The 12,296-nt window shown below is 53.3% G+C and overlaps 1 protein-coding gene across 3 annotated transcripts in view; it reads right to left on the reverse strand.

Moving 5' to 3' along the window:
• Nucleotides 1–435: 435 nt before the first annotated feature.
• The window catches only part of RHBDF1 (rhomboid 5 homolog 1), a 38,642-nt gene continuing 26,781 nt past the window's right edge, over nucleotides 436–12,296 (reverse strand). For all 3 annotated transcript variants that reach the window (XM_086472980.1, XM_009957071.2, XM_086472979.1), the window contains 14 exons: nucleotides 11,427–11,633; nucleotides 10,573–10,695; nucleotides 10,250–10,410; nucleotides 7,779–8,030; nucleotides 7,055–7,166; nucleotides 6,066–6,140; nucleotides 5,309–5,470; nucleotides 5,101–5,201; nucleotides 4,304–4,367; nucleotides 3,745–3,839; nucleotides 2,696–2,771; nucleotides 2,113–2,213; nucleotides 1,700–1,853; nucleotides 436–855 (listed from right to left, as the gene is read on the reverse strand). In XM_086472980.1, coding sequence (XP_086329106.1) covers nucleotides 436–855; nucleotides 1,700–1,853; nucleotides 2,113–2,213; nucleotides 2,696–2,771; nucleotides 3,745–3,839; nucleotides 4,304–4,367; nucleotides 5,101–5,201; nucleotides 5,309–5,470; nucleotides 6,066–6,140; nucleotides 7,055–7,166; nucleotides 7,779–8,030; nucleotides 10,250–10,410; nucleotides 10,573–10,695; nucleotides 11,427–11,633 — 2,103 coding nt within the window. The remainder of the gene's footprint in view (nucleotides 856–1,699; nucleotides 1,854–2,112; nucleotides 2,214–2,695; nucleotides 2,772–3,744; nucleotides 3,840–4,303; nucleotides 4,368–5,100; nucleotides 5,202–5,308; nucleotides 5,471–6,065; nucleotides 6,141–7,054; nucleotides 7,167–7,778; nucleotides 8,031–10,249; nucleotides 10,411–10,572; nucleotides 10,696–11,426; nucleotides 11,634–12,296) is intronic.

The raw sequence follows: 12,296 nt of genomic DNA on the forward strand, positions 1-12,296 counted from the left end.
ATCTGACTGGTTTGGGTGCTAGAAAAGGCTTGATTCTACTGGTACAGGAAACAGCACAGGTGAGATGAAGTAACAAACGTAGCCACAGACTATGCAGAACAATTAACAGTAGCTAAAACGCTACCTTACCATTTAATCACCACCTTAGCAGTAGTAAACAACTCTGGTTAAAAATGTAGTATTGAAACTAGTGTAATAAAAATAATGGCAGCAGAAAAGGTTCAATACAATTGAACAAGGCACAAATGTTCTGTTTTCAGAGTCTTCTGAGATAAGGCAAAACATGCCTGCCAAGTGCTAAGGAGACAGTTTAAATTAACCATGGGCAGGGTTAGAAGTGTCATTGGATTAGAGGCTTTGTCCACATGGAACTGGCACAGCAAACGCAAAGACAGTCCATCTCCAGTGCCTGCTCGAGAAGCCAGTCTTTGCCTTTCAGTGGAGCTGTGCATCCAGGTCGTATTTCTCGCAGAATTTGTCTGTGAATGGTATACAAGTGAGGAACTCGCACCACTCGCACTTGATGGGGTAGAAATAGAACAGAATCACAAGTCCTGAGAAGAGTGCAATGAAGATGAGCTGGAAAACTATAATTTGGCATCGCTTCCTATATAAATCAAACTTCCCAAAGCTAATGTAGGGCAGGAAGGCAAAGGAGAGGAAGAAACCACTGATAAATCCTGAAATGTGAGCAAAATTATCAATCCAAGGCAGGAGGCCAAAGGCAAAAAGAAAGAGCACCACAGCCAGCAGCTTGAAGAAAGCCCTCCATGGGCGTGCCAGGATTTGCCAACTCTGGAAGAGCTCCACAAAGAGACAGGCCAGAATCCCAAACTGGGATCCTGCAGGGCCAACCTGCAGAAGAAGAGCATTACAGGTAACATCAGGCACGTGCCATCTGCCTGGCTTCTGCAGCCAGCTTCAGGCATTACAGTTATTTGTTCCTCAACTCCTTGCTCAGTGTTTCTTAGGAAAGAGGTGCTGCAGCCTGCAACTTCATCCTTATACTGGGGTTCAAGGAGTAAAAGGGCTTGGTTTGGTTTAAGATCAAGGTAGTCCGAGGCCAGCAATCACCAGAACAGACTTTGTATTTAAGGAGGGCAGATCTGGTTTAAATCACCAGAGGGCAGAAGCCCCTGAAGGCAATCTTCTGGCTCCCCCCACCCACCATGCACTTTTCCTTGTTGAAGGACCTGGAAGATAGTCCTTCAGGTCCTGCCACGCAGTCTTCTAAAGCAAAGCCGGGTAGTCCCATCGGACTTCTCCAGCTGTGGCATGCAGACAGGGACAGTCCCAGACAGACTGTGGGAAAAGTGAGCTCTGCTCTTTGCCCCTCTCCTGCCTGCTACTCTCACAGCGAGGGTCTCTGGCAGTAGCCACAGCTCTCAACTCCCTGCCTGCCAGGGGCCTCTTTTACCCTGCGGTTGGACAAACCCCCCCCAGTCATCACGAGAGGCAGCCACCTTACTGCAGCCAAACAAACTGGGCCAGTCACTTGGGAAGCCCAGGGTACTCTGGGGGATGTTACTGCTCACCCCTAGACAATGGTGTGGTGCTGTCTTCTAGCTACAAATCTGCACAAGGCACATGCTGCAGAGCCCAGCTCTGGGGTGTCTGGCTCTGCCAGAGAGGCACAGGCGTGTAGAGAAGGCTTGTGTTCAGGGCAAGTTACCAGGCACCTAGTCTGCAGGAGACCCACCTCTGCTCTGTAGGGTAGAAATATTGCACTGGCAAGGTTCCCAGTGATGCCACTGAGCAGGTAGATGATAGAGATGCGATGCCATCCTGCCAGCTTCTCTAGGTCCCTCAGGATCGTCATTTGGAAACAGACTGAAACCAGACAGTGCAGGATCCTGCCAAGTTCAGAGTACAGGAGCTGAAGCAGCAGCCACTGAAGTCACCCCTTGTGTTCCTTGCTGAGAGCTCCTGGTCTGGCATCGCCCACGCCTCTAATATCCCTCCCAGCAAATACAGCATGGTAACCTCCAGCAGGGACAAAAGCTCAGCACCACCGTGTCGATCACAGAAGGGAGTGCCGGAACAAACCTCATAGCAATCCCAGGCTTCAGGGTTCCCCCACCCACACAGTGGAAGCTTTACACCTCTGCTTACCCAGCATGGAGGAAAAGTGAGAGCCAGAGGCGGTAGAACTGGTCAGGGACTTCGGGATTTAGGAAAGGGAGGAGTCCACAGACATCATCCATGCAGTGCACCTAGGGCAGAAGTGAGTCTGTGAGGTGTGCCAGCCAGCGTGGCCCTTTACCAAGGTGAGGGCAGAGACTGCAGTTAGGTCTGAAAGAGGGGCCCTCCTCCCTCTTTGCTGTGTAAAGTCCCAACCCTTGTCTCCAACACCAAGTTACCCCTACCCATTCCCTGCAGCAGCTTAATGCCCTCATTCTTCACCCCAACACATGCACAACTGACACATCCGCATTTGCTCGCCAGTGGAGCAGGAAGGTTGCATTTTCCCGCTGCTTCCACAGTGGTCCTGTGCTGGGCTTTCGCAGCTGCCAATCCAAGTCCTAAACTGGTCTCCAAAAAGGGGCAGATGCAGCCAGCTCTGCCATTACAGTCTGGGTCAGCAGCTGTCCTTCTCCCTCCTGTTCTCCTTAGCAACTTGGCAAGATCTGGGGGTGACTGTGCTGCAGTCCTGTCCCACCCTGACAGCTGTACAAATCCCCAGCCCTGCACCTACCTGAGAGCAGAGTGTTGCCTCCTCATGGAAATAGCCCCGCATAAATTCACAATACTCCCGGGAGGTTATTTCACACCTGGAGGAGGCACAAGTAATCAAACCGAGGAACAAGTCCCACGTGGAAGGCACAATGGACCACCCTGTGCCCTCCCAGGCCACCCACTCCCCCTTGTTTCATCCCACATCTGCCTGTGAGAACTGATGCCTTCAGCTGCCCCTGGCGTGCTGTAGTGTCTCTGCAACAGATGCACTAATACACTCCCATTTGAACACAGTGCCCCTCTCCAAACACCCCTCTGCTGCTCTCCCACAGGCAAGCCTGAGTCACCGCCACAGACTAACGGCCTGCATCCAGCGGCTCCAAAACAAGCCCTAAAGCTGAGCTATTTACAGCTGAGAAACAACTTCCCCAAGCTTTGGCAGTTCTGTCTCTGGGGCTGGGGGTGTCTTGTGCCTTCGTAGCTGACAGAGTGGAAAAGGGGGGGCTATGCCAAGAGCATCCTGATCATGACTTTCAGAGACAGAGAAGCTCCTTGGCGCAGCACTGATTTTTCTCCCTAGCAGGGAAAGCCAGGCCCAAGCGCTGGGTAACTACTCAAGCTGAGGAACAACGTGAGGAAGAACAGCATCTTCCTCCTTGGCAAACCCAAAGCAGGTTATTCCCTGACATCTCCTTGAGCGCTCAGGGACTCCAGGCTGGGGCCAATGTAGCCGGTCAGGACCGAGCTGCCCACTCCTAAGGAAAAGCGCAGAACTCCCCAGTAGAAGTATTTAATCCCTTGGGAACAGAGTCCCTCCAAACTGCAGGACCAGTTGAGCGAGACAGCCTGCCACACCAAAAACTCGGGCTGGCTGCCATCTCCTGCTCATCCCAGAGTCCTGCTCCGCCTGGGAGACCTGTCATGGCTCCCTGTCCAATTCCCCTTCCCAGCACGGCTCTGGGCTGCATGTGGGACGGACAAGGAGGACAAACAGCTGTGTCTACAACCTGAAAAGGGTCCCCTGTGTCTCACCCCAACACCCAGCCTCTCACACTTAAAACTCATTACCTTCCTTTGGTCCCAATGCAGCAGGGCCGGCCTGTAATCACACAGTCCATGTGAAGGTGGTTGGTGTAATTCCCAGCACTGTTTTTTGTGCAGATCTGCAAAACGACAACAGGCTGCAGTCAGACAGCCTTGGCTTTGCTTCCTGCCTGGGTGAAGCCAAAAGAGCCCCTTGGGAAGAAGCCAGTCCCACAGACACGGGCCTCCCAAGGCCTCCCTCTGACAGCAGGATGGTGCCTGACACCTCATCTGCCTGAGCCTCAAGCAACACCTCCTCTCTGTCGGGATGAAAACAGCCCCGAGGCTGAGTCGGTCTCCACCACCCTGTTACCCTGGCAGAGCCCAGAGCTTTCATTCGCACAGGGGAACTTTTGTTGTTGGAGGGCCTTGAGCCTTGGCTAGACAAAGCCATGGCTGCCCTGATCTGGTGTTCGTGACAACGAGCAGGAGGCTGCACCAGAGACCCCCGCCTTCCACCAACACAGCTGTGGCTCTGCACAGTGGGATGCAAACGCCGTACTCCAGCTGCCCACACAGGCTCTGTGCCAGCAGCCATGCTCACCGGCCATTTGGTGATGTCATCTGGCCACTCATGTGGCTCCATCGAGGCTGGCTGCTCACAAACCCTGCAGCAACAGAAAGCAGAGATCAGCCTGAGAAATAACTTTGCCTAGCTCCAGGCAGGATCCCCCAGGGAGCCACCACACTGTCCCTGCCCCCAGGCCGCAGTCCCACAGCTCTCCTCTGTCCCTGGAAGGGGCTGGTGACACGCTGCATCAGATCAGCCAAGGCTGTGCTGATCAAAGCTGCAGCCTCCTTCCAGCGAGCAGAGATCACAGCTTCAGCACAAAGGCAGCCACCCAACAGCACATAGCTCGCTGGCTCCCTTCCAGGTGGGCACCCAAAGGTGGGGCATTCAGCTGGTCTCAGCTCTCCATCAGCCCACGGTGACCAAGGGCAAAAGCGTGCCGTGGCACCCAGCAGCTGGCAGGGCTCTGGAGCAGAGGTGGGCTGGGAACATGACTGCTGTATCCCAAGAAGGAAGCCCGTGCAGGGCACAGGGGAGGAGAGGGAGAGGGATGAGGAAGGCATCCACAGCTCACAACAGGCCGCTGTGCGGGTGGGCAGCCAACACCACTGGAGACGAGGGGTGAGCAGAAATATGATCACGCTCTGCCTCAGCCTCCCCTGCAGCCCTCAGGGCAGGTGGGGACATCACTGCCCCCGTGTCCCGTGGTCTCCAGAGCAGCTGCTGTCCCATCCAGCAATCAACTGGCCTGGGACTCCATGCTTCTCTGACTCTACTGTCACAGCAGCCCTGTGCCCCTCAGGATGGCAGCTGGACTAGACAGGACCTACCTGGGGTCCTGATGACAAACGGACCCAAACTGCCTCTTGCTTCCTGCCAGCATTGGTGTGCTGGGGTGATGGGGCCACTTCACCCACACGGCCAGTGTGGACTGCAGGAGAGAGGAGAGGTGTCACTGCAAAGCCCAGGGTTGGAGAAGTATCACCAGAGGTGGCCCTGAGCCTGCAGGGACAGCACAAAAGGGGCCACCGCACTCACCGAGCACTCCTCCTCCGAGGTCTGCACGCAGCCCGACTTGTCGTTCCGCACGCAGCAAGCCGAGTGCTTCTCCTTCTCCCGCTTGGCGCTGATGAAGCTGTGCACTTGCTGGTCCTGCCTCATGCACGGTGAGAACTTGGCCCCTAGGTGGATCAAGGCCTCCTGGCAGAGATGGAAACACTCAGCTCAGCCAAGGGGCAAGCAAAGATTGCCTGGGGCACAGCAGGCTGGGGGAACTGCGAGGGGTACCCCATCAGGACTCAAGGGACCAGGGACAAGTCCTGCACGATGAAGGCCAACACATATCAGGCAGACTCTCAGTACTGGCTTTGAAGAAGGCAAGCCCAGAACAACAGTTCAGGGATTTCCTTGCCCACAGACCCAGAAAGGCCAGCGCTACGGCTGGGACAGGAAACTTTGGGACATGACATGTCAGGGGGAAGGGCACCAGGAAAGCTGGCGCACACCATACAATTCCTGCATTTTCTCTAGCCCCATGCTTGGCTTCACAGGAACAGGGTGCAAAGCAGGAGTGCCAAGGTCCACCCCAGCCTCCAGGCAGCCCATTTTGCAGGGCGGTTGGGGCCGGTAGCATCGCTGCACCCTGCCAGTGACAGCAGGGCCCCGTGGGAAGTCCAACCAACGGCAGCTGCTAGCACCAAGCTCCAAGCAGCGGAGGGCTCCGGTCCCCGCGTGGCATGGCTGCAGCACACAGTCACCCCTCAGCCCACCAAGAGTCCCAGCCAATGGCACTCACTGAGCTGGGGCCGATCCAGAAATTTTCCTGCTGAACATATTTGACATTTTCATAAACCCCTCTGTTTCGCAAGACCTGCAAGAAGAGAAAGCGAGAGCCCCATAAGCTCCTGCCCACAGGGTCTGCAGGGCAAGGAGCAGGGGCTGGTGAAAATAGCACCCAGGATGAAGAGAAATTCCCAGAGCCAATGACCGGGCACATGGTTCTTTCAAACTGGTCTTTTGCAGGATCACAGGTAAACCCCCATCAAAGCATGGGCACCTTCATCTTAAGATTTCATTTAAAATGTCTACCTCCAGCTACTTCAACTTTCAAGAAATCCCAGGGCCTGGAGACCTGGGAGTGGCTTGAGAACCTGCAAAAAGCTTCACACAGCTCAGAAGCATAAGCAGCACCTGCTGGCAGCATAGGCCCAGGTGCTGGTGACAGTACCCTGAAAGGTGTCAGACATGTAGGTGAGAAGCTCCCCAGGGCATCCCCCACATGGAGCAGGGATATGACTGTAGAGATACATACCCCAGAGACTTTTAACAACACATGGGAAGGCTACAAACAGCTTCAAGATCAGCTCTCGAAGTCAGACAGGTCAGTTTTGCTCCTGGCAGAAGCAAAATCCTGCAACTGTTGTGAAAACTTAACTCAGGTTTGAAACACTTCCCTGCCACGAACATCCTGCTGGTTTCCACCAGGAACAGAACAAGTTGTTTGAAAGGGCTCCCAGGACAGACACAACCAGAGCCTGCAAAGAGCTCGCCATGCTTTCTGCAGCATATAATTTGATGTCAAGAGCAATGTGACTGCAACAGGGAGAGAAGGCAGTGTGGGGGCTCACAGAGATGCTGCAGGCAGCCCCCCAAGGCTGGACACCCAGCATCCAGCCATCAAGGCGCTCAGGCAAATAGCCAATATGCTGAAGACTACGACACAAGAGCCAGCAGCTGAAGGCTGAGACACAGTCACACTCCAGGCAAGTCAGAGGATTTACTTACTGAATCAACAGTTTCATGTTGTGAGAACCCCACAGGGGCGATGCCATAGATGCACACAGCGAGGATGGTGATGAGTGAATGCACAAAGGTGACCCAGTAAGTGAAGAAAGGCCTGGATGGAGGGAAAGGGAAAAGATCAGAGGCAAAAACCCAGGCATATTACACCTACTCGCAGAACATAGGAGAAAAGCTGCTGGTTTTCCCCAGGGACCTTGCCAGAATCTGGGGTACAGGGCCACAGTCACCTAGGGATGCACAAGACTGGAGGCAATGACCTAAGGTCTCACTGGCAGACAGACCCTGTTTACTCTGACTCCCCCATTACACTGGGCAAGCCACCCTTTCCCAAGTAAACATCCGCATAAGCCCGATGCCAAAGTGTGTCTGAAACAATGACTTTAGGGGAACAATCAGAGGCAGGGACACCTGAGCCTTCGTCTTCATCACAGGACAGTGGTGGAGGGGCAGAGATCTGCAGTCCCTCCTGGTAGCAGAGACACACGCAAAGCAACAGGAGGAGCAGGGTGAGGTCCCAGTGCATAGTGATACTAACATGCTGCTGTCTGCGGCAGTTTGCACTGCACTTCAGGGATACAGACTGGGGGGTCTTAGCAGTAGGTTTCACTCAACCACCCCAAGGCAGTGACCTGAGTCACCAAGGGGCAACGGCAACCACTCACTCGCTAGTTTTGTTGGGACCCCGTTCGATGACAGCAGCTCTCACCTGTGATCATCCATGTCCTCAATCTGCCGCTTGACATAGCTGTCGATGCGCTTGCGGTACGTACGGTTTGTCAGCTTCCCCACCATCCCCAGGCCATACGGCCTCTTCTCCTTGGCAAAGAGCTTCCTGACAGGGACAGCGATGCGCTGGCCACGCTTCTGGGGGCTGACACTCACCACCTCCTGCCGCAAGCGGACCTTGGGCTGTGCCAGGGCCCCATCCTTTTGCTTCCTCCAGCCTCGCTCCAGTGGGCTGAAATAGAAAGCAGGACAGCAATGGGTCTGGTGTCTTTGGTGGTAGCAGAACCTCCGTCTGTCCCACCACAGCTGGGCTGAGCAGCAGCTGCCAGCAGACAAGGTGCCCCGACGTGGAAGCCGTATTTCAAAGGGTTACGCAGCACCAGTTGGTGAAAGCACAGGACTACAGGCAGAAGGTGGCATGAGGCAGCTGTGCCAAACTAAGCCCCACCGACGAGGAGCTCTCAAGGCTTTAAGGAAGTGTTTCAGCAGCGGGCTGAAATGGCGAGGCTGCAGCTGGGCACATCTGCAGCCTCATACACATGTGTTTCCTCCTCTACTTCGTTGCCCTTACTCCGCTCTCTGCGATGCAATGGAAGTGTAGTTTAGCCCAGAAGTGGAAATCCCCACCTTTAAAGCACTTTACTGTGTTTGGACTAGCGAGTCAAACCCCCATGCCCACCAAATCGGACAGAGGAGAAGAGCAGGAATCCAAGCAGCTTCGCAGACCAAGAAAGTGACACTGTCACATGCTGCAAGCTGTGCCGGTTACCTCTCATGATCTGTCTTCCATTCCTCCCTTTATTTGCATCAATGCATGCATTTTTTCAGGAGAACAACAAAACCAGGCCTCAACAACACAATAAAAATCCCAAGCATCCCTGTTTAAAGGAAGGCTTTTTTACCAAAATCGTGTGTGTGATGAACTTGGCACAAGCTACTGGTGGATAGTACCCGCCTTAGGAGTCTCCACCACATGCAGATGGTTTTGTATTTCTTTGCTCTTAAACAGCAGCCTGGAGGTCAGCATTCAGACCCTGACCAACAAAACCCCTACCTACCATTTCACCCTTGCTCACCGCTCAGCACTATAGTAGGCATGTCCCTGACATGCACTCTAGTCTAGTTTACCTCCTCTGGCTTCCTAAACGACCCTCTCTGCACAAAGACAATGGTTGTTAGAAGTGGTCAGAGAAACTATCTGACAAACTTTTTTCTGAAAGATCACCAGAGCACCTTGGAGAGATCATGAGTGCTCTGAAGTATGGACAAGCAACAGGATGAGGGAGAATCTTTAGCCAAAACACTGCTGTGAAACTTCAGCTATTTTCAATATTGCACCTTGCAGAAGATGCATTTTTATAAAGCTGAAAGTCCCAACTTCCCCTTGGGAAGTCCTTCTCCAACAGAAAGAGCAGATTCCACTGCAGCCTGCTCTTGCCCCAAGAGTTCAAGTGGTTTCTGTGTTATGGATGTACTGTTTCCCAGTATTTCCAGGGCTGGGCTACCAGCCTATGCCAAAATAAACACCTGGCCACCTAAAAGGACACCCGACTATGATTCTGATAACAGTTCCCGGAAGTGTGAAAGAAATGTATTTTCCTCAATAAATAAAACTAGTTAAGGAGATCCAAATAAAACCAAGAAGACTGAAACCGTCTCAGAGGAGTGACAACAAACTCCCACCATTTGCTGCTTCCACTTATATTAAGACTGAGTCAAGTTCTTGGAAACACTTGAAGGGAAGGCGCCAACACAGCAAGATGGGCTGTGAGCAGCAGAACCACAACAAGGACCTCCCTGTCTGCTCCACATTCACACCCAGCAGAGCTCTCTGCTGGGGTGAGCTGCCAGCTAAGCTAGAGCTGACTCGGAAACGACACGGAGCAATTACTCAGTACCAGTTACTCAGGTGGAAAAAATCTAGGCATACAGTACAGTACCACCCACATATTTGTAGGGCTCTCAGCATCAGTGCCACACCTTTCTCTCATTTCAAGTAAGGAATGTAGCCCAGCTCGACACTCAGCAATGCTTCACACTGCTCCTTGGAGCGAGACAACAGTTCCTGGTGACTGTGGCAATGGCAACAGCCTTCTCGTCTTTGCTACCTTCTCCACAGCCAAAGGCTGGGCCCTCAGCATCCTTACAGCTGATTTAAAGTGTCTTTTGTTTCCTCAAGGCATGGTTCAGTCTCTGAAACACATCGCTTGAGGCTGGAAGTTGCTAGAGAGACTGCAGAGGTGGCCTCAGCGTCACCTTTCACATGCATAGGTAGCCAGCACAGGAGGTCTTCAGCTGTGTTTAAAGAAAACCCATCACTGCACTGCTCTTTGAGCTCTGCACCAAGCACCCACAGCACTCAGATCCTGCCTTCCTCCATGCAGGAGGTCCCACTCTGAACAGGTTGACCACCCCCCATCAGGCTTTGGCAGCTTCCAGGAAGATACTCACAGTAGCAAGTGGCTTCTTTCAAGCTCATTTTTGTCCAAGGCACCTCCTGTGAGATCTGTCTGATCTGGAGGTTTCATCTCAGCATCTTTGATGGCAGCTTCTGATGGCGACTCAAACACTTCATCTGGGTAAGTAGAGAGCTCTTCATGAAGGACTCCTTCCTGGGCAGAGAAACAGAAGTCCCATCAGAAGCCGCCAGCATCCCATTTGAGGCACCAGCCCCGTCAGAAAGCAGTGCTGCTCTCTGCAACACGCAGTCCTGACAGACCTAGGAGTCTTGCACTGCCCTGGGGCCAGTACCACGCCAGAGCCCTGCGCCTCACCCGAGCAAAGAAAGAAGTGTCAAGCTCATCTGGAAAATCCACCGTGTCCTCCTCCAGGAAACTTGCTGGGGTGAAGCTGCGCCGCTGAGCTCTCCTCAGGGTGCTGTCCTTCACAGAGCGCCCCTGTAGCCAGAGAAAGTGGCCTCGAGTCACTGCCAGAAACCTGAACACCAAGCACGTGCAGGGCCATCCCAGCCAGCACGCAGGGAGCCCTAGTGCTGAGCTGGTTCATGCTTGTGTGTGGAGCAGACACAGAAGACCTGCTGATGTGTGACATCTTCCTCGTAAAACTCATAGGTGTTGCCTCACTTCTCAGCCCACACTGCCCATCTCCCACGCAGGTGAGGCTTGCAACACACTCCTCTACCATGTATTGTACAATGTCTCTGACCAAACCGCAGTGACGGGTGGTACTGGACACAGCAAAACAGTCACTGGGCCCAGGAAAGCAGACACATGGCAGGATGAAGAGATTCGCATAGTAAGAGCCTTGGGTATTTCTGCTCTTCCTTGACTTCTGACCAGGTGCAAATGGACCGCCCAGACGTCGAGGCAAGCTGAACTGGACCTGCTGGAATGCTCTGAGGCTGCTGGCTGTGGGGATCAAAGCTCCCAGACCAATAAAGGGAAAGCAAGACCTGTACCAAAACCTAGCCATCACCCCTGCTTCTTGCAAATCCCGCCTCCTAGACACATGGCTGAAACAGAACGGGAGATGGCTTGGTTGCTTCCCCTCCACCACTGCCCTCCCCATCCTCTCTGCTCAACACCTCCTTCCCTCTCATCTCACCCTTCCCTCAGGGCAGAGCCCCATCCTGCTGCCAGACTGGTCCCTGCCCTCCCACAGACATTACCTTCACCAAAGCTGCAGCTGCTCGGAAGCTCATTTTGGCAACAGACTCCCGTTTCCGTCGCCGTGGGAGGCGATTGAAGCCTGAGCGCGAGCTGGTGAAGGAGCAGAGCGATGTGGCGCCTGGTGTGATCGGTGTGTGGGGCATGCTGTAGCCATCGTTGTCATCAGCCATACGGAAAGCTCTGCCGCGGGCCAAGGGGTCTATGATCTGCCGAGAGAAGCAGCCCATCAGTCCATTCACCCCCACACCCTTCCCTACCAAGCCCTCCTCCCTCCAAGCAACCATCTTGAGACCATGACTGTGGCCTGGTTGTGAACCAGGCTGGATGGACCAATAAGCAATTCTACAATAGGGAGATAGGGAATAACCTGCTGCAAGCTAAGCCCTAGTTGTAAGCCTCAAACCTAAGTCCTCAAACCTCTCCCCTTGCCTTTTTTTCTTTTTTTCTTTTTTTTTTTCTTTAGTTGATATTGACTATTTTCACCCAGACTGTTCCTGATGTTCACAGGAGACTCCAAACCTCTTTCAGCCCTTCCTAAGCTCTTGGTTTCATTCATCTCCTGTGCCAGTGAGCTCTAGTCAGAGAATGTGGTGTCTGAACAGGAGTTTGAGAAATCCCTGAAAACATCCATGCTCTTTCTCCTCCAGCTTGTTTCCTTTCTGATAGTGGACAGCCCAGGACTTAAACAGCATCCTGCTAAACCTTAACTGTGTATTTCCATCTGCTTCCATTAATTAAGTTGTAACAGCTGGAAAAAGCAGGCGACCTTCCAGGAGCTGCAAGCCCTTCTTTGGGACTCATCAGGCCAAAGCTCTCACTTCTTCCAAACATACAAATCAACCTAATGAAAATATTGCCTTCAGCTACAA

The sequence above is a fragment of the Leptosomus discolor genome, chromosome 14 (genome assembly GCF_034619465.1).
Source record: "Leptosomus discolor isolate bLepDis1 chromosome 14, bLepDis1.hap2, whole genome shotgun sequence".
Taxonomy (NCBI): domain Eukaryota; kingdom Metazoa; phylum Chordata; class Aves; order Leptosomiformes; family Leptosomidae; genus Leptosomus; species Leptosomus discolor.